Raw genomic sequence first — 22,410 nt, 5'->3', positions numbered from 1 at the left:
TCCCCTCCTTTCTCTCACCTCATCAACTTCTCCCCCTCCTTTCTCTCACCCCCATCAACTTCCCCCCCCTCCTTTCTCTCACCCCCATCCTTCTTCCCCCTCCTTTCTCTCACCTCATCAACTAACCCCCTCCTTTCTCTCACCCCCATCCTTCTTCCCCCCTCCTTTCTCTCACCCCCATCACTTCAACCCCCTCCTTTCTCTCACCCCATCAACTACCCCCCTCCTTTCTCTCCCCCATCCTTCTTCCCCCCTCCTTTCTCTCACCCCCATCTTCTTCCCCCTCCTTTTCTCACCCCCATCAACTACCCCCCCTCCTTTCTCACCCAAGCGTGTTTCCTACCTGACGAAGATACAGCTCCGCCAATGGGAAACAGAGATGTGACCCCGCTACTAGAAATGCCTTCATTTATTGATTTCTGTCCGGGCATGGTGGCATTCTACTCTATAACTATGCCAGGTGAGTCATTGATGCCAGGTGAGTGTCTTATTGATGCCAGGTGAGTCATAGATGCCAGGTGAGTGTCTTATTGATGCCAGGTGAGTCTTATTACCACAGTCACCTGTTGTATGACTCACCTGTTGTACGACTCACCCGTTGTACGACTCACCTGTTGTATGACTCACCTGTTGTATGACTCACCTGTTGTACGACTCACCCGTTGTACGACTCACCTGTTGTACGACTCACCTGTTGTATGACTCACCTGTTGTACGACTCACCCGTTGTACGACTCACCTGTTGTATGACTCACCTGTTGTATGACTCACCTGTTGTACGACTCACCTGTTGTATGACTTACCTGTTGTATGACTCACCTGTTGTATGACTCCACCTGTTGCATGACCTACCTGTTGTATGACTAACCTGTTGTATGACTCACCTGTTGTATGACCTACCTGTTGTAAGACCTCACCTTGTTGTATGACGCACCTTAAGGTATGACTCACCTGTTGTATGACTCACCTGTTGTATGACCTCTACCTGTTGTATGACTCCACCTGTTGTATGACTCCAATTTGTTGTATGACTCCACCTGTTGTATGACTCCACCTGTTGTAATGACCTCACCTGTTGTAAGGATTCAACCTGTTAGGCGACTCCACCTGGTTGTAAGACTCACTTGTTGTATGACCTCACCTGGTTGTATGTGACTAACCTGTTGTATGACTCACCTGTTGTATGGACTCCACCGTTGTATGACCCACTGTTGTATGACCAACCTTGTTGTATGACTCACCTGTTGCATGACCACTGTTGCATGTCTCACCTGGTTGTATGACTCACTCCGTTGTATGACTCACTGTTGTACGACCTCACCTGTTGTATGACTAACCTGTTGTATGACTCACCTGCTGTATGACCCACCTGTTGCAAGACCTTCACTCATGTTGGTACGACTCACCTGTTGTATGACTCCACTCATGCTGTACGACTCACCTGTTGGGTACGACCCACCTGTTGTGTATGACTCAATTTGCTGTATGACTCACCTGTTGTATGTCTCACCTATGTTGTAGGCACCCCACCTGGTTGTATGTGACTCACCTACAGGACAGACTCACCTGCTGTATGATTCCCACTCATAAAGGACTCCACTCTGTTGTGCGACTCACCTGTTGTATGACTCACCTGTTGTATGACTCACCTGTTGTATGACGCACCTGTTGTATGACTCACCTGTTGTATGACTCACCTGTTGTATGACTCACCTGTTGTATGACTCACCTGTTGTATGACTCACCTGTTGTGCGACTCACCTGTTGTATGACTCACCTGTTGTATGACTCACCTGTTGTATGACTAGCAATTAATTATGACTAACATTTTATCTAACACTTACTTAATCTTTCAGGTGTAGAAAACGGGAGGCAGGAGTTACAGACTGATAGTGACAGACTGATAGTGAGGCCAACTGCCCCCTTAGACCGTGAGCTGAGAGGGGACTCGCTACCCTTCACTATCAAATGTACTTTACGGGTAAGATTACTCACTATCACTATTCTAGGGGTCACTATCACTAATTAATATTACTCACTATCATTGTACTGAGTCATTATCACTATTCTAGGGGTCACTATCACTAATTAATATTACTCACTATCATTGTACTGGGTCACTATCACTAATTAAGATGATTCACTATCATTATAGAAGATGAGCCACATTGAACTCAGTCACTATCACCATACAAGCGTCATCTTCACCATCAAACAATCTTTTGTTGACATTTTTGGCGGGAAATAACCAAAACAACTCATTCAGGTGACAGTTTGGGCGGGAAATACACCTGGGAAGAAGTCTAAACAAAGGGTGTTGATGTAGTAGCCATCAGCAAGTTGGAGAGCATTGATTGGTGAAACACATCTGACGTTTATTTAGTGGCCTGACGATGTTTCTCAGTGAGAGACTAAGAGATAGAGACCAGAGGATTGGGTTTATTCTGAGAAATATTGGATCAAATTGGTTAATGGTAATGATACGGGTTTCATAGTCCTGTCACCACTACCATCATCACTATTCACTATCATCATCACTAGCATCACTATGACTCACCACCATCATCACTATAACTCACCACCACTCACCAACCCACAGGCAGGGAAGCGACGACTGTTAGCACCACAGATAAAGGAAGCTATGCTGACTGTTATAGACGAAGATGACTCAGCCCCCATCAGGAGTAGGAACCCCATCGTCGACTGGCACTACAATAACAAGTCCGATGATGTGAGTAGGAGGGCGAGGTGAGGGTAGGAGGGAGAGGTGAGGGTAGGGGGGAGAGGTGAGGGTAGGAGGGAGAGGTGAGGGTAGGAGGGAGAGGTGAGGGTAGGAGGAAGAGGTGAAGGTAGGAGGGAGAGGTGGAGGGTAGGGAGGAGGTGAGGGTAGGGAGGGAGGTGAGGGTAGGGGGAGAGGTGAGGGTAGGAGGGAGAGGTGAGGGTAGGAGGGCGAGGTGAGGGTAGGAGGGAGAGGTGAGGGTAGGAGGGAGAGGTGAGGGTAGGAGGGAGAGGTGAGGGTAGGAGGGAGAATCTTTACCATTTCCTGCATTAACTGTACCACCACTTAATCACTAACCCCTAACGACCCTTACAGCTGGATGACCAATTGTTGGTACTAGATCCTGACCTAACAGACACCAATAACTACATGGTGGAGCTAATTGGCAACATATACAACCTCGTAACCATTGAGAGTGTGACCGAATTTGGCATCAGAAGCGAGTTATGTATGAAAGAAGCCGAGAATGTGACCGCTTACAACTTTAATGCTTTCTGTACACTGATTGCACCAGGTACGTGGCGGTAATGGTCAAGGTGATAATGTAATATTAATAGCAACAATAGCAATAATAATAACAATGATAATAGTAATAATAATAACAATGATAATAATAACAATAATAATAATAACAATAACAATAATAACAATAACAATAATAACAATAACAATAATAATAATAACAATAACAATAATAATAATAACAATAACAATAACAATAATAATAATAACAATAACAATAATAATAATAACAATAACAATAATAACAATAATAATAACAACAATAACATTACCTAGACAAACCAATAACACCTGCCAAGTAATTATAGTTTAATGACCCTTAAGAAGAATATTAATGGTGACGTCATAATTGCATGTTGTCTTGTTAACATAATTTCATACAGTAATTAACACCGAACTTTAGTTGAGGAAGGAGACGAACAGATAGATAGATAAAGAGATAGATAGATAGATAGATAGATAGATAGATAAAGAGATAGATAGATAAAGAGATAGATGGGTAGATAGATAAAGACATAGATGGATAGATAGATAGATAGATAGATAGATAGATAGATAGACAAAGAGATGATGGATAGATAGATAAAGAGATAGATGGATAGATAAAGAGATAGAGAGCTAGATACAGAGAGATAAATATATACAAAGATAGAGAAATTAGAGATAGAGACAGATAGAGAGAGAGAGATAGAGACATAGATAGAGAGAGAGAGATAGAGACAGATAGAGAGCTAGATAGAGAGAGAGAGATAGAGACAGAGAGAGAGAGATAGACAGAGAGATATAGAGAGAGATATAGAGAGAGATAGAGACATAGATAGAGAGAGAGAGATAGAGAAAGATAGAGAGAGAGAGATAGAGACATAGATAGAGAGAGATAGAGATAGAAATAATGACGTTTATCTCCCGCAGTGGTCAAGTTTAAAGAGACGGGATTACACGCCAAACTTCCGCCCAAGATCCACTTCTCTGTTGTGTTCATTGACAGGAACCTGCTGCCCTCTATCGCCCAGGAGAAGAAACAGGTGGGTCTCTCTCTCTCCACGGAACTCATAAGTTAACGCTCATTTTCTATAACATTCTAATGCTCCAGTTCCCTCTACACCAAACTAATGCTTCAGTTCCCTCTATACCAAACTAATGCTCCAGTTCCCTCTATACCAAATTAATGCTCCAGTTCCCTCTACACCAAACTAATGCTCCAGTTCCCTCTATACCAAACTAATGCTCCATTTACCTCTTTACCGAACTAATGCTCCAGTTCCCTCTACACCAAACTAATGCTTCAGTTCCCTCTATACCAAATCAATGCTCCAGTTCCCTCTATACCCTAATCAATGCTCCAGTTCCCTCCATACCTAACTAATGCTCCACTTCTCATGTTCTCTACCCAGGTGAAGTACAGCGTGACCTTGACCTTACCTAACTATGAAGAAGAGGTCAAACCGACTCCCTTACACGCCCTTACACACAACACAGACAATGGGGTACTGTCACCTGAAACGATAGCTCTTCTGAAGGAGTTACCGCCCTCCGAACTCAATATTACCATTATTCCGTAAGTCTACCCCTATTATGCATCCGTTTTCTGTGGTTTCTCCGATTTGGCGTTTTTTCCGTTTTCTGTAATTTTTGTTTTATTTTTGTTTTTCCGTTTTCTTTAATTTTTGCGTTTTATTTGTTCCGTTTTCTTAATTTTTTGTATTTTTATGGTTATTTTCTCCGTTTTTTTTGTTAGATATTTATGTTTTATGTTTGTTTTCTATGTTTTCTTTTTATTTATTTTTAATTTTCTTTAATTTATCCATTTTCTTTTTAATGGTAAATGTAAATGACCTAATATTTAATTTATGGATAATTTTGTATTTATACGAATATCTATCTATCTAGTTATCTTTCCATCTATCTATCTAGTTAACTTTCCATCTATCTATCTAGTTATCTTTCCATCTATCTATCTAGTTATCTTTCCATCTATCTATCTAGTTATTTATCTGTCTATATCGGTTTATTAATTCATTAATTTACCTGTCCATATTTTTAATGTTGTTACCTCTCTCACCACACCTAATCACCCCACAGGCCAGTTAACCAGTACTACCGTTTGGGTCAACTCATCTACCCTAACGTGACCCAACTTCACTTTAATTCCTACCTACCTGCCAACGCCGCCTTCATCTTGACCTCTGATAGCGTTAACGTGAGCATAAAGGTCACGCCCATCACGGGGATATTGTACGTGAGTGACCCCGACGGTTTGAGGTCAGGAGAGTTCACGATTGTTAGGGGTGATTCGGTGACCCTTGTTACTCTGACAGTGGTGGAACAAGTGAATTTTCCCTGTTCGTCTCAGGTGAGTTTGTGTTTGTTTTGGAGTGTTTGTGTGTGTTTGTTTGAGTGTTTAGGTGTGTGTATGTGTGTAAGTTCCTGTGTGATTGATTTGTTGTTTGTAATATATTGCAAATACCACAACTAACCCCTTACCACCCCCTCTCACCACCACCCCCTCTCACCACCACCCCCTCTCACCACCACCCCTACTAACCCCCTCTCCTTCCAACAGAACCCTGAAGAAGTAACGCCTTGGTGTGCCTCGATCCGGTATAGTTCAGAGTGCCAAGAAACCTGTGGCTTAGGGGCGGCTGGCACCTGTTCCTGGCGCCCTCTGGAGACTGAAAAGGGCAAGACACAGTACACCAAATACGCCACCTGCTCACCTGCCCTCGACACCTGTCCTAATAACATCTGTGACGAATTAGAGTATACATTTACTGGCATCTGTCCCCAGGATTGTATGTGTAAGTGTTGGGGATACATACATATATACATACATACATACATACACACACACACACACACACACACACACACACACACACACCTGCATATATGTACAGGGGTGGGGTCCTGCGGGGCTCTCTGTCTCTCTCACACACACACACACACACACACACACACACCTGCATATATGTACAGGGTGTCTCATAGGTCTCTCTCTCTCTCTCTCTCACTAACCCTCTCTCTCTCCTGCCCTCAGACGGTAAGAAGAAAACAAATAACCACATGACCATTGGACCACGCGGCCGGGGTATACAGGCGGGGTTGGGAGTCTGTACCTGTGATGACTACGCTTGTCAGTGTTTCCCAGACTACCAGACACGTCCCTCGCCCTCACCTGGTGTAGAGCCGCCCCTCAAGGAACCTGCACCTGGTATGTTCAAATGTGTTCACCTCTGTTCATTTATTTTCATCTGTGTTCACTTATTTTCACTTGTGTTCACTTTTGTTCATCTGTATTTAACTTGTGTTGTAGTGAAATTGTGATAGTAAAGTGGGCGTGTATAATGACCCACTAACCATTATCTCCCCCATAGCATCATCGTGGGCGTGTGGTTGTGGGTATAGGCGTGGATATGGGCGTATATAATCACCCACTAACCCTCATCTCCCCCATAACATCATCGTGGGCGTGTGGTTGTGGGTATAGGCGTGGGTATGGGCGTGTATAATCACCCACTAACCCTTATCTCCCCCCACAGCATCGTCGTTGGCGTGTGGTCGTGGGTGTAAGGTGGGCATCAGTGTGGCTGCTGTGGTCTTCCTGGGATTTACCTTACTTAGTGTTGTCTTCTGCAGGTACGTAAGTGATTGGTGCAATGATTTGGTGATTGGTACAGTGATTAGTACACCCAATCAACACCCTCTTACACCCACCCAACACCCTCTTACACCCACAGAAGACATGCCAGCGGTAACGGAAAGCAGAAAGGTGGTGTTATCTCCCTAGGGACACTGGCTAATGAAGAGAGATCCTCCTCTGTCCCTTATAATACTAGGGACGAGACCCATGATTCCCTTATCCACGGTATAAGGGCCTCACCTCGCCCTGATCACAACCTGGTACCTGCCCTTAATCTAACAGTGAGTATTGTGGTTTTTAATGGTCTCTAAAGGGGTTTTTAAGTGGTTTTTAATGGTCTCTAAAGGGGTTTCTAAGTAGTTTTTAATGGTCTCTAAAGGGGTTTCTAAGTGGTTTTTAATGGTCTCTAAAGGGGTTTCTAAGTGGTTTTTAATGGTCTCTAAAGGGGTTTCTAAGTGGTTTTTTAAGGTCTCTAAAGGGGTTTCTAAGTGGTTTTCTAAGTAATGCTCTCTAAAAGTCCATAAGTAATGTGTTTGTGAGTATTGGTATTTATAAGTTCTCTAAGTAATGTGGTTTCTAGTTCAATAATAGTATAATTATTAAGGTTTCTAGATCAAATTATGGATAGAAAAATAGACAACTAGACAGAAAGACAGACAGACAGACAGACAAACCATTAATAGTTAAGCCCAAGACAGATAACTAGACAAACAGACAGACAACAGGAGACAGAAAAACTGACAGACAGACACACAGTTCAAATTGCCACATTATAACAACCCATTAATAGTTACTCCCAGACAGACAGACAGACAACTAGACAGATAAATAGACAGACAGACAGACAACTAGACAGATAAATAGACAGACAGACAGACCGATGGTAAATTAAATTGCCCTATTAAAACAAACCATTCACAGTTATGTTCACAGATCGATCGTAAATGGGAGTTCCCCCGAAGTCGCCTAGTGATAGAACAGACCCTGGGTGAGGGAGAGTTTGGCAAGGTGATGAAAGCAAGAGCACAGGGAATAGGTGGTAATTTAGGTGAGTTATGTGTTTCTGAGTATGTGTTATGTGTGTCTGAGTATGTGTTATGTGTTTCTGAGTATGTGTTATGTGTCTGAGTATGTGTTATGTGTGTCTGAGTATGTGTTATGTGTGTCTGAGTATGTGTTATGTGTGTCTGAGTATGTGTTATGTGTCTGAGTATGTGTTATGTGTGTCTGAGTATGTGTTATGTGTGTCTGAGTATGTGTTATGTGTTTCTGAGTATGTGTTATGTGTGTCTGAGTATGTGTTATGTGTGTCTGAGTATGTGCTATGTGTGTCTGAGTATGTGTTATGTGTGTCTGAGTATGTGTTATGTGTGTCTGAGTATGTGTTATGTGTGTCTGAGTATGTGTTATGTATGTCTGAGTATGTGTTATGTGTTTCTGAGTATGTGTTATGTGTCTGAGTATGTGTTATGTGTGTCTGAGTATGTGTTATGTGTGTCTGAGTATGTGTTATGTGTGTCTGAGTATGTGTTATGTGTTTCTGAGTATGTGTTATGTGTTTCTGAGTATGTGTTATGTGTGTCTGAGTATGTGTTATGTGTGTCTGAGTATGTGTTATGTGTCTGAGTATGTGTTATGTGTGTCTGAGTATGTGTTATGTGTGTCTGAGTATGTGTTATGTGTTTCTGAGTATGTGTTATGTGTTTCTGAGTATGTGTTATGAACTTGTGTCTCCAAGAATATGTTACGTATCTCCAAGAATGCATTACGTATCTCCAAGAATGTGTTACGTATCTTTAAGAATATGTGTCGTCAGTATGTGTCTCAGTAATGTAATCTTGTGAGTAATATTTGAGTTATCCCGAGAATCAATAATGTATATGGTATGGTTTTCTTTGATGTTATTTTAATGGGTGACTAAAGAAAAGTGGTTTGTTTACGCGTTTATGTTAATTGGATCACTTTCACACCCAAACTACACCTATTCTACACCCCAATATAACATTATACACCCCAATATTACCTTCTACACCCCAATATACCCTTCTACAGCCCTACTACACCCTCCTACATCTTTTTACACCCATCAACACCCATTCTTCACCATCTACACTCATCTTACACCTTCCTACACCCCTCCTACATCCCACTTACACCCTCCTACACCCAGAAAGTAACACCCTCTCTTCATCCGCAGGTTATACAACAGTGGCAGTAAAGATGCTTAAATCCAACAGTACACAAGTAGAACTGTCAGACCTACTGTCAGAATACACCCTGTTGAAGGAAGTGTCACATCCTAACGTAGTCAGACTTCTGGGCGCCTGTACCGGTAAAGGGGGTCCAGTTTATATCATCATTGAGTACTGCCAGTATGGGTCTCTCAGGTAAGTGCCAGGGAAGTGTCAAGCATTGTAGGGAAGTGTTAAGTATTGTAGGGAAGTGTCAAGCGTTGTAGGGAAGTGTTAAGTATTGTAGGGAAGTGTTAAGTATTGTAGGGAAGTGTCAAGCGTTGTAGGGAAGTGTTAAGTATTGTAGGGAAGTGTCAAGAAATATTGTAGGGAAGTATCCAAGCATTGTAGGGAAGTGTTAAGCATTGTGAGAGTGTCAAGCATTATGCGGAAGTGTTAAGCATTGTGGGAAGTGTTGTTAAATATTATTGAGAGTGTCAAGCATTGTAGGAAGTATCAAGCATTGTAGGAAGTGTTAAGTATTGGCAAGGGAAGTGTCAAGCATTGTAAGGAAGTGTTGTTAAGCATTGTAAAGGGAAGTCATTAGAAAATGTGTAAAGGTGTCCAAACATTGTAGGAAAGTGTTAAGTGTTATTGAGGAAGTGTTAAGTATTGTGAAGTGTCAAGCATTGGCAAGAGAGGAGTCATTAAGTATTGTAGGAAGTGTTATTAAGTATTGTAGGAAGTGTCAAGCATTGTAGGAAAGTGTTAAGTATTGGCAGGAAGTGTTAAGTATTGTAGGAAAGTGTTAAATATTGTAGGAAGTGTTAAGGAAATAATATTGTGAGGGAAGTGTTAAGAAGTATTAGCAGGGAGGTGTCAAGCATTGTAGGAAAGTGTTAAGTATTGTAAGGAAATTGTTAAGTATTGAGGGAAGTGTCAAGCATTGTAGGAAGAAGTGTTGTTAAGTATTGTAGGGAAGTGTTAAGTATTGTAAGAGTGTCAAGCATTGTAGGAAAAGTGGTAAATATTGTGAGAAGTATTTAAGTATTGTAGGGAAGTGTCAAACATTGGCAAGGAGAGGAGTGTTAAGTATTGTACTTGAGGGAGGTGTCAAGCATTGGCAAGAAAGTGTTAAGTATTGTAGGGAAATTGATACAAGTATTGTAGGAAGTGTCAAGCATTGTAGGAAAGTGTTAAAGTATTGTAGGGAATGTTAAGTATTGTAGGGAAGTGTTAAGTATTGGCAAGGGAAGTGTCAAGCATTGTGGGAAAAGTGTTAAGTATTGTGAGGAAGTGTTAAGTATTGTGGGGAAGTGTCAAGCATTGTAGGAAAGTGTTGTCAAGCATTGTAGGGAAGTGTTAAGTATTGTAGGGAAGTGTCAAGCGTTGTAGGGAAGTGTTAAGTATTGTAGGGAAGTGTTAAGTATTGTAGGGAAGTGTCAAGCGTTGTAGGGAAGTGTTAAGTATTGTAGGGAAGTGTCAAGGGTGAGTGAAGCATTGCAGGAAAGTGTCAAACATTATACAACCACCCCTCCCCCACACCCCCTACAACCACTAACACACCTCCTCCCCCTTCAGGAACTACCTCAAGCGGTCTCGTCATGCAGAGTTTGAGAATCGTGTTGGCTCAGGACCTACGGAAATCGCTGCAGGAGACTACGCTATAACCCCCAAGGATCTCCTGTCCTTCGCCTGGCAGATCTGTAAGGGAATGGCCTACCTTACTGATATGAAGGTAAGAATGTGAAGGGGGGAGAAGGGTAGAGTAAGGGAGGGAAGGGGTGTGAGAATGAGGGACGTATTAGAGTGAGAGGGAGGAAAGATTAACGCTAGAATGTGGGATGGAGGGAGAGGGCAGGAGGGAGTGTGGGGGGTGGGAGGGGCATGGAAGGAAGTGTGAATGAGGGAGGGTAGAGGTGAGGGAGAGGGAGGAAGGAGTGCTAGAGAAATGGGATATGGAGGGAGAGGGCAGGAGGGAGTGTGGGGGGGGTGGGGAGGGGAGCATGGAAGGAAGTGTGAGAATGAGGGAGGTAGAGTGAGGAAGAAGAGGAGAGTGACAGTGTGAGAGAGAGAAGGAGAGAGAAAGCTGGAAAGACCGAAAGAAACAGCTGATTTACACACTTCTTTCCTACCTCTACAGCTGGTGTATAAAGCCTTATATCCTCTCTAAACAGCTGGTTCATATACACCCATCTGTCCACAGCTGGTACACCGGGATCTGGCAGCGAGGAATGTGTTGCTAGCGGCCGGGAAGGTGTGCAAAATATCTGACTTCGGGTTGACGAGGGATGTGTATGAAGGTGATCTGTACTTCAAGAGGAGCAAGGGAAGAGGTGAGTGTGTGTGTGTGTGTGTGTGTGTGTGTGTGTGTGTGTGTGTGTGTGTGTGTGTAATAATAATGTAATAATTAACGGTTTATTGAAAGTTCTGCAGCCCGAAGGCTGAAAATATACTGATATAAATGACTTATTACATACATTGGTGGTTTAAAAAGCCTTATTAGAGACAGTGAACATACAGATTAATGTAAGGTGTTGAACAGCAAACACGTAGTGTAGTAACTCCCTCCCAGATGGTGTTAGAGGACCTGACGTGGTGTAGTAGTTCCCCGCAGATGGTGTTATGAGGGACCACGTGGTGTAGTAATTCCCTCACAGATGGTGTTATGACCTACGTGGTGTAGTAATTCCTCACAGATGGTGTTATGAGGGCCTCACGTGGTGTAGTAATTCCCTCACAGATGGTGTTATGAGGGCCTGACGTGGTGTAGTAATTCCCTCACAGATGGTGTTATGAGGGGACCTCACGTGGTGTAGTAATTCCCTCACAGATGGTGTTATGAGGGGCCTCACGTGGTGTAGTAATTCCCTCACAGATGGTGTTATGAGGGGCCTCACGTGGTGTAGTAATTCCCTCACAGATGGTGTTATGAGGGGCCTCACGTGGTGTAGTAGTTCCCTCACAGACGGTGTTCTATGAGTGAGGTGTGGTCCCAGGCCTTCCTATCGTAGACGGATTAACACATCGCTGGTTGTTGGGTCGGGGCCGTTATCACTGGGTACCTGGGACCTCACTGTGTGAAGGTCAACTTGGGTACCACTGTTACTGTTGAGTTGTTCTCACTGACTTAAGCACTGTTCACCACTGTTCACCTCTGTTTAACACTGGTTCCATTCCTTTCCTAAATGAAATAGTAACTTCTGGCGTGAACTTGTTGATATTGCGGTGGGGAGGAGGGTTCAGGGGAGGGAGTTGGTATGGGCCAACATAACAGTTGACCTGGCTGCTCCGAGAGGAGCGCCAGGTACGTCTTGACCCTTCGGTGGTGTGTGTGTGTGTGTGTGTGTGTGTGTGTGTGTGTGTGTGTGTGTGTGAGTGTGTGTGTGTGTGTGTGTGTGTGTGTGTGTGTGTGTGTGTGTGTGTGTGCGACAAAAAGACAGAAAGATAAACAGAGAAAAATAAAACACAAAACCATACCCTTACCTTAATCCACCTAATCCACCTAATCCACCTAATCCACCTCTCCTATCCACAGTACCGGTCAAGTGGATGGCGCTAGAAAGCTTGGTGGATCATGTTTACACCAGCAAGAGCGATGTTTGGGGCTTTGGGGTGTTACTCTGGGAACTGGTCACCTTAGGCACCCCACCCTACCCAGGAGTCACCCCAGAGAGGCTCTTTTCCCTCCTGAAGGCTGGTTACCGCATGGAGAAACCCGACAACTGCTCCCAGGAATTGTGAGTGTTTATTCGTCTCTGATTCTGTTTACGGTGTAATTTGTGTACATGTTTTGTTTAAGTTTTATATTCGTAGTTAAAATACTCTCCCCTACACCCCTCCATACACCCCAACTAACACCCTCTCCCCTACACCCCTCCATACACCCCTACTGACACCCTCTCCCCTACACCCCTCCATACACCCCTACTGACACCCTCTCCCCTACACCCCTCCATACACCCCTACCCTCTCCCCTACACCCCTACACACCCCAACTAACACACCCCAACTAACACACCCCAACTAACACCTAACTAACACACCCCAACTAACACACCCCAACTAACACACCCTCTCACCACCACAGATATGATGTAATGCTACAGTGCTGGGCTGAGGACCCCGCAAGACGCCCGTGCTTCCAGGAACTCACAGATATCTTCGATGCCATGATCCAAGCTGACGTGGAGTACCTGGAGTTACGGTCACTCATCGTCACTAACCGCGGGTACTTCGACGGCGTGCCAGAACCCTCACAGCAGTTCCTGGAGGCGCCGCCGCAGTTTCAGGACTCCCCCCAACCTCCTGTAGGACCAATAAATGAGGAACGGGAAGCATCAACTCAGGGCAGTACTCACCAAGGGGCGCCGCCACAGTTGAATATAGATGAGACGCAGCTGCCTATACAACAAGGTGTGTGTGTGTGTGTGTGTGTGTGTGTGTGTGTGTGTGTGTGTGTGTGTGTGTGTGTGTGTGTGTGTGTGTGTGTATGTGTGTGTGTGTGTGTGTGTGTGTGTTATGTTTAAATAAAGCGTTTGTTGAGGGAATTATATTGAATTGGATCCATGTGAATTTCCTCTATTTCCGCCTTACCTCAAAACAGTCGCTCTCTCTCTCTCTCTCACATACACACACACTCTCTCTCTCTCTCACATACACGCTCTCCCTCCCTCACTCTCTCTCACTCACCCTCCCTCTCTCTCACCTTCTCTCTCTCTCTCTCTCTCACTAGACTGGTCACCGCCGGGTTCGGAACAACTCGACTCCGATTCCTACCTTGTGGCCAGAACGGATCTCGGAGCACCGCGTCGAGCGGAGTCCACCGAACCTCTCCTGGCGCCCACCTCCCCGCCTGTCACAGCCGCCCATACGCCCACCATCACCACCTCCCACGCCCACAATCCCGCCTATTCTCCTACCAGTGAAATACCTCATCCAACTCCTCTTCATTATTCCACCCTGGCCAGTCGACCTGATGAAGAAGACGCCCACAATTTGGTAGGTGTATGGCAACTTTGTGTTTGGAGGACAGTATGGCAACTTTGAGATATATGGCAATTTGTATATTTGTAGTAATTAGTATAGAATTTAGGGTAATATTTAGTTACGTAAATTTCTTGAGGTTATGGCAATTTGTAGGGGAATTGAAGTAAAATCTCTGTAGGTATGGCAGTAGAATTTGACTTAGTATAAATTAAACTTAAAATTATTAATGTTATTCCTTATGACAACTAATAGTAAATAATGTATGGCAACAGTTGATAGTTGATTATGGCAACTTTTCAGTAGAAGTCAAGTAATGTTATTGTAATATTAGGTAGTTCGCACTAATCCATATGGCAACTAATAATAGTGTACAGTATGGTAACTTTTGGTAAGTGGCTTTATGGCAACTTTTGGTAGATGGTTTTATGGCAATTAAGTAAAATTAGACTGATAATAATGTAATAATAGAGTACAGTACAGAGTAACCCTTATGGCAACTTGTGATAGATTTTTATGACAACTTAGTAGAATTAAACTAATATTAATGTAATACTAACCCTTATGAAAACTACTGACAGAGAGTGTATGGCAACTTATGATAGGTTGTTTATGGCAACTTATGGTAGGTTGTTTATGGCAACTCTCACGTATGTCAGGAGTGTTGCCGTAGCGAGGAGGACTCTGACAGTGGGCGAGCTACGGGGGATTCTGGATACGCCACAGAGGAGGGTCGTGGTCGATGGAGGGCTGAGCACAAGGGGGGAAGCAGACCCCCCCAGGCCTCCCCCAGGGGGTCGTCGTACTCCCCCGTCCCTCACCACGACCAGGATGACGACGATGACCAGGACCCTGAAGGAGACCACGACGATGACCAAGACACCTCGGAGGACCTGGAGGAGAGGCAGGAACTCCTGACTGAAGACTTGCTAGGTCACCTCACCCCCAGCCCGGAGCCAGCGCAAACCGCCCATACCACCGCCCACACGCACAATGCCGCCCATGCCACCACCCACACCACGCCCGTGATTGTGTGAGGGTCTCAAAAGATTTGCACGTTATCTAATCAATCTCATCACGCGTCGCGTCTATGACTCATCACCCCCCTTGTATAGCTCTTCCCGCCGTCTGCTGCGTTGTAGAGGAGAGAGGCTGACGGAAGGCCCTCTGAGGCTGACGGAGGCCCTCTGAGGCTGACGGAGGCCCTCTGAGGCCTGGCGGAGGCCCTCTGAGGCTGACGGAGTCTCTCAGGTCCCTCAATGGGCTGACTAAGTCCTCAGGGGGCTGATTGAGTCCGTCAAGTCCCTCAAGGGGCTAACAGAGTCCTCCATGGTCCCTCGAGGGCTTAACAGAGACACGCATATTCCTTCAAGGGGCTAACTGTCCCTCATAGTCTCTCAAGGACTTAACAAAGTCCCTCTTGAGTTCCTCAAGGGGCTTAACAGAGACGCTCATAGACCCTCAAGGGGGCTAAATAAGTCCCTCTCTATTTTCTAGGTTTTTCCCCTGTGACTTGTAGAGCGAGTGTGAGAACTAACAGTGTTCCTTGTATGTCAATACCTTCGAGTGTGACTCTGTGAAGGTCAACCTCAATATATTATATAAAACCACACAAAATACCAACCAAACCCACTTCCCTTATTTTTTCAAAGGTGAAGTCATACTCTTTAACAAACCCCAAAACAAACACTCTAATCTAAATGCTTTATATGTAAGGAACTCACATATGGAGAAGAAATAAAAATCCTTACGAATCCTCAAAAAAATATCTAAAAATCATGTGCTTTTATCGTCAAAAATGTGAACGAAACAGAAAATCAAGTTTGCCCTCAGTATGTCCAGAAAGAGGGTAGTGATCTTAATATAAATAGCTACAACCTTTTATATAACTGATATTTAGTGAATGTTCCTTCATTTTATTCTCCTTGATTTTAATTCTCGGAAAAAAAATCTTTATCTTGGGATGAAATAATAGGTTCATATGTGGCTCGTATGGTTCGTATTATAAGCGAACCAGATATTGTATGGTTCGCATTATAAGCGAACCAGATATTGTATGGTTCGTATTATAAGTGAACCAGATATTGTATGGTTCATCTTATAAGTGAACCAGATATTGTATGGTTCATCTTATAAGTGAACCAGATATTGTATGGTTCATCTTATAAGTGAACCAGATATTGTATGGTTCATCTTATAAGTGAACCAGATATTGTATGGTTCATCTTATAAGTGAACCAGATATTGTATGGTTCATCTTATAAGTGAACCAGATATTGTATGGTTCATCTTATAAGTGAACCAGATATTGTATGGTTCACAACACAAATGAACCTTACAAAACTAATATTAAAACCGTTTCATGCTTCCCAAACTCATTCTTAAAATATAGTCAAAAATTCTCCTCACTAATTAATGCTAAGGAGAAAGATTATATTTTATTCTCAAGTCTCTGGGTATTTTTGACGCCATGTTGGAAGTTACGAGTTGGGAGATTTTTTTTTTTTTTTTCAGAATCAGTTACTTAGATTCTTGTGGTAATTTCTCTTAAGTCGGAATTCAGTGCCGACTTATGGGTGATTTTTTGTGTGTTTATGGGATTCAAGATGGCGGCAGATTCACATAGAGACTTGAGTGTAATTGTTATTTTTGTTTTTGTTTTTCTCTTAATGTTTTCTCTCACGCTAAATGCTACTGTGTTTGTCTCCAACCAATCTCTTTCCCCTCTCCTCCCTCTCCAACCAACCCCCCTCCTCTCTCCTCTCCAACCAATCCCTCTCCTCCCTCCTCCTCTCCAACCAACCCCCCTCCTCCCTCTCCAACCAACCCTCTCCTCCCTCTCCTACCCTCACTACCACCCCCCAACCTCCAACCCTCCCTCCCTAACCCCATTCCCCCATCTCCACCACCACCACCACCCCTACAACACCAACCACTACCACCCCCCCTACACCCCCCTACACCACTCAGTACCTGTTAACAGTCAAAGCAACTGATCAAACCAACACTTACTGGTAAACAAACAAACAAATGATCATTAACTAGCCAGACTGTGTCCTCAACAGCCTAACAACCTGCAGTTATAGTTGTAATTGGTTGTTAGTTGTTAAATGGGTTATACCACCACAATCACAACCATTTTTTTTTTTTAGTCTTTATCGAAATATCTAAAAAAATTAATCAAACTCGAATGTAAATATAAAGCAAAAACTATGAATGAAGGACAATTTCAAGTTTTTTTTTCTTCAACAATAATAAAATTTACTCAAAAATTAATGAACTTTAATGTGAATGTAAATTTTGGGGGAAAAATTGTATTGTTGGAAATAAACTTGAAAAAATCCTTCCATTATTTCCCCTTAATATAAATGTGAATATAATTTTAACCTTGGGTACTTTTTGACCCATGTTAAATTAAATTTCTTTAATATAACAAAAACTAATGTTAATTTCATTTGATTTCTGTTAATATGAATTTTTATAATATTTAAAATTGAGAAGAAAAAATGGGGGTGCGGTTGTGACGTCATGAGTGAGTTACCAGGTGTGACGTCATAAGTGAGTAACCAATCAGTGTACAGTAGTTGTTGAGGACGCCATCTTGTAGTCAGGTTAATGAGGCTAAGGTTATTTTTGGTATAGCTGAAGGAGCTTAATAGTGTGTGGCCTTTTAGCTTATAGTCGAGTCTTAGCTGTTGCTCGAGTCTTAGCTGTTGCTCGAGTCTTAGCTGTTACTCGAGTCTTAGCTGTTGCTCGAGTCTTAGCTGTTACGTGAGTCTTAGCTGTTACTTGAGTCTTAGCTGTTACTCGAGTCTTAGCTGTTACTCGAGTCTTAGCTGTTACTCGAGTCTTAGCTGTTGCTCGAGTCTTAACTGTTGCTCGAGTCTTAGCTGTTGCTCGAGTCTTAGCTGTTACTCGAGTTTTAGCTGTTACTCGAGTCTTAGCTGTCACTCGAGTTTTAGATGATTCATGTATTACCTAATACTTGGGTGTTCGTTGATACCCAAGTGTCAGCTAACACTCAAAAACCAGCTAACACTCAGCTATAAACCAAAGTGTTGCCATACACACGTTACATAATTATTCTCGTCATAAATAATTTAATAATTTTTTGCTCAATTATTCTCTTAGTAACGTTAAATGGTTACTTAAATAAGTTACTTAAGTTAGTTACTTATACCGAGTGTTAATGTTAGATTGTGTTAACTACTTTATAGAGCAACTTGATGGGAAGCTCTTGTTGTAAGAGTAACATACAGTCATATATACATACATAGGCTCATTCATACATACATGATCAAACTTACAGACATACATACATACATCACTATACACGAGGTACACACATACACATTTTTTCTGAATTTAAGAACATAATAAAAACATTGTCTAAATAGATCACATTAGCGAAATATATTTATTTTTTTACTATAGGAAATAATATATTGGAAAAAAATATATATAGATATACTTCTCTGCGTTATATTAATCTCTATTTATAAGTAAAATACGTGTATAAAATAAATCCGCTTGTGTAAAATGATAGTTATATATATATGTGTTTTATATTGTTTAATATGCCGGATTCTGTCAGTACCAGCAATTACTGAGGTAGCTGGCAACAATCTTATGTGGGGAGTTGCCAGTTAATGTTTTTATTTTAAGATGGCAACTTTCTCTCGTGGGGAGTTACCAGTTAATGTTTTTTATTTAAGATGGCAACTTTTTCTCGTGGGGAGTTGCCAGTTATTGTTTTTATTTTTTAAGATGGCAACTTTTTCTCGTGGGGAGTTGCCAGTTATTGTTTTTATTTTTTAAGATGGCAACTTTTTCTCGTGGGAAGTTGCCAGTTATTGTTTTTATTTTTTAAGATGGCAACTTTTTCTCGTGGGGAGTTGCCAGTTATTGTTTTTTTAAGATGGCAACTTTTTCTCGTGGGGAGTTGCCAGTTAATGTTTTTATTTAAGATGGCAACTTTCTCTCGTGGGGAGTTACCAGTTAATGTTTTTTATTTAAGATGGCAACTTTCTCTCGTGGGGAGTTGCCAGTTAATGTTTTATTTAAGATGGTCTCTCTCATTTTTATTTAAATGAGGCCAGGATTGCTTTCTCTCGTGGGGAGTTGCCAGTTATCATTTATTTAAGATATGGGAGTTGCCAGTTTTTTTTAAGATGGCAACTTTCTCTCGTGGGGAGTTGCCAGTTATTGTTTTTATTTAAGATGGCAACTTTCTCTCGTGGGGAGTTGCCAGTTATTGTTTTTATTTAAGATGGCAACTTTCTCTCGTGGGGAGTTGCCAGTTATTGTTTTTATTTTTTAAGATGGCAACTTTTTCTCGTGGGGAGTTGCCAGTTATTGTTTTTTTAAGATGGCAACTTTCTCGTGGGGAGTTACCAGTTAATGTTTTTATTCTGGGTATCATCAGTTTCACAGACGCGTGAGTGGCCAGCTGCGTCTGTACGTCAGTCTGTGTGACTCGGACAGACAAAAATATTAATTAATCTGTTGTTGGTACTGTCATCTCTGAGTCATTAGTGTTTATATTGCTGGTACAGACAAGCGATTAAGTCTGTGCTGTTAGTAGCGTGTGTATGTGTGTGTGTGTGTGTGTGTGTGTGTGTGTGTGTGTGTTAGTACAGACAAGCAATTAGTCTGTGTTTCAAGTACCTTCACAGACACGGCTAATAGAAGCTTGTCAGTGATGGCGACGCCCTTAGTCTGTGTTCTCAAAGTACAGAAGTAACATTAAATTAGTCTGTGTTGCTGGTACAGACACATAATTAGGTCTATCGCGTCTGTACTCCCGAGCTAATTAGTCTGTGGTCATCAGTACAGACAGCTAATTAGTCTCCATTGTCTGTACTGCCGAGCTAATTAGTCTGTGGTCGTCAGTACAGACAGCTAATTAGTCTCCATTGTCTGTACTGCCGAGCTAATTAGTCTGTGGTCATCAGTACAGACAGCTAATTAGTCTCCATTGTCTGTACTGCCGAGCTAATTAGTCTGTGGTCATTAGTACAGACAGCTAATTAGTCTCCATTGTCTGTACTGCCGAGCTAATTAGTCTGTGGTCATCAGTACAGACAGCTAATTAGTCTCCATTGCCTGTACTGCCGAGCTAATTAGTCTGTGGTCATCAGTACAGACAGCTAATTAGTCTTTGGTCATTAGTACAGACAACTAGTTAGTCTCCATTGTCTGTACTCCCAAGCTAATTAGTCTGTGGTCATTAGTACAGACAACTAATTAGTCTCCATTGTCTGTACTCCCAAGCTAATTAGTCTATGGTCATTAGTACAGACAGCCAATTAGTGTGTATTTACCTTAACTAGTCGATGTGTCCTGTACAGCCAGTCTCCACTAAGCTGCTGGTTCAGTCAAACGGCTCACACTGTTATAGTCTGTGCTACATATTGTCGACTTTCTCTCCGCCATGTTAGTTTCACCTTTGATTAGTGTTACTTTGACTCACCTGAGGATTAAACACCCCGAGGTTAATTTCACCTGGTGATTGATTATCCTGGTGTTAACCTAACCGTACCTTATCTGGCCTAACCTAACCTTACCTAACCTTACCTAAACTAATTTATCCTAACCTAAATCCACCTAACTTAACCTAATCACCCAGGTAGTATTAGGGAGTTAAATCATCAGGTGAAATAAACTAGGGGGGTTAATCTTCAGGTGATCCATAAATTTTAACATTAATTCATTAGTCAAGAGTTAATAAAGGAGTCTTAATTAACAGCTAAAGTTAACCTCAAGGATTAAGATGTATGTTAACTGTTAAAAACTCCTCTGGGTACTTAAAATTTTTTGCTCAGATAATTAACTTAATATATTATTGTTCCTTGTACAGGTAACTTAACATATTATTGTTCCTTGTACAGGTAACTTAACATATTATTGTTCCTTGTACAGGTAACTTAATATATTATTGTTCCTTGTACAGGTAACTTAATATGTTAATGTTCCTTGTACAGGTAACTTAACATATTATTGTTCCTTGTACAGGTAACTTAATATATTATTGTTCCTTGTACAGGTAACTTAATATGTTAATGTTCCTTGTACAGGTAACTTAACATATTATTGTTCCTTGTACAGGTAACTTAATATGTTAATGTTCCTTGTACAGGTAACTTAATATGTGAATGTTCCTTGTACAGGTAACTTAATATGTTAATATTCCTTGTACAGGTAACTTAATATGTTAATGTTCCTTGTACAGGTAACTTAACATATTATTGTTCCTTGTACAGGTAACTTAATATGTTAATGTTCCTTGTACAGGTAACTTAACATATTATTGTTCCTTGTACAGGTAACTTAACATATTATTGTTCCTTGTACAGGTAACTTAACATATTATTGTTCCTTGTACAGGTAACTTAATATGTTAATGTTCCTTGTACAGGTAACTTAATATGTTAATGTTCCTTGTACAGGTAACTTAATATGTTAATGTTCCTTGTACAGGTAACTTAATATATTATTGTTCCTTGTACAGGTAACTTAATATGTTAATGTTCCTTGTACAGGTAACTTAACATATTATTGTTCCTTGTACAGGTAACTTAATATGTTAATGTTCCTTGTACAGGTAACTTAATATGTTATTGTTCCTTGTACAGGTAACTTAACATATTATTGTTCCTTGTACAGGTAACTTAATATGTTAATGTCCTTGTACAGGTAACTAATGTTCCTTGTACAGGTAACTTAATATATTATTGTTCCTTGTACAGGTAACTTAATATGTTATTGTTCCTTGTACAGGTAACATTACTTAATATGTTAATGTTCCTTGTACAGGTAACTTAATATGTTATTGTTCCTTGTACAGGTAACTTAATATATTATTGTTCCTTGTACAGGTAACTTAATATATTATTGTTCCTTGTACAGGTAACTTAATATGTTAATGTTCCTTGTACAGGTAACTTAACATATTATTGTTCCTTGTACAGGTAACTTAATATGTTAATGTTCCTTGTACAGGTAACTTAATATGTTATTGTTCCTTGTACAGGTAACTTAACATATTATTGTTCCTTGTACAGGTAACTTAATATGTTAATGTTCCTTGTACAGGTAACTTAATATGTTAATGTTCCTTGTACAGGTAACATATTATATTATTGTTCCTTGTACAGGTAACTTAATATGTTAATGTTCCTTGTACAGGTAACATATTATATTATTGTTCCTTGTACAGGTAACTTAATATATTATTGTTCCTTTTACAGGTAACTTAATATGTTATTGTTCCTTGTACAGGTAACATATTATATTATTGTTCCTTTTACAGG

The 22,410-nt window shown here is 41.5% G+C and overlaps 1 protein-coding gene across 2 annotated transcripts; it reads left to right on the top strand.

Moving 5' to 3' along the window:
• Nucleotides 1-333: 333 nt before the first annotated feature.
• LOC121862749 (proto-oncogene tyrosine-protein kinase receptor Ret-like) lies at nt 334-16,800 on the top strand. 2 transcript variants are annotated; one of them, XM_042361070.1, is made up of 19 exons: nt 334-460; nt 1,857-1,981; nt 2,600-2,731; nt 3,095-3,293; nt 4,214-4,326; nt 4,696-4,859; nt 5,384-5,654; nt 5,865-6,099; nt 6,339-6,512; nt 6,841-6,937; nt 7,039-7,222; nt 7,863-7,989; nt 9,139-9,328; nt 10,694-10,850; nt 11,319-11,448; nt 12,651-12,852; nt 13,203-13,528; nt 13,848-14,113; nt 14,758-16,800. In XM_042361070.1, exons 1-19 carry the CDS (start codon nt 367-369, stop codon nt 15,133-15,135), a joined length of 3,564 nt encoding a protein of 1,187 aa, XP_042217004.1. In that variant the 5' UTR covers nt 334-366; the 3' UTR covers nt 15,136-16,800. The 2 variants fall into 2 exon arrangements, with proteins under 2 accessions (XP_042217004.1, XP_042217006.1); XM_042361072.1 differs by having other exon boundaries at nt 14,680-14,797.
• The last annotated feature ends 5,610 nt before the right edge of the window (nt 16,801-22,410 follow it).

The sequence above is a fragment of the Homarus americanus genome, unplaced genomic scaffold (genome assembly GCF_018991925.1).
Source record: "Homarus americanus isolate GMGI-L3 unplaced genomic scaffold, GMGI_Hamer_2.0 scaffold59514, whole genome shotgun sequence".
Taxonomy (NCBI): Eukaryota; Metazoa; Arthropoda; class Malacostraca; order Decapoda; family Nephropidae; genus Homarus; species Homarus americanus.
The sequence above is the reverse complement of the archived record's forward strand: the minus strand, read 5'-3'. Positions and strand labels throughout refer to the sequence as shown.

Coding starts and splice junctions, on each gene's coding strand:
- LOC121862749 (XM_042361070.1), top strand. CDS start 367: ATGGGAAACAGAGATGTGACCCCGCTACTAGAAATGCCTTCATTTATT. Junction 4,327..4,695: donor TCGCCCAGGAGAAGAAACAG/GTGGGTCTCTCT, acceptor TTCTCTACCCAG/GTGAAGTACAGCGTGACCTT. Junction 14,114..14,757: donor AAGAAGACGCCCACAATTTG/GTAGGTGTATGG, acceptor CACGTATGTCAG/GAGTGTTGCCGTAGCGAGGA.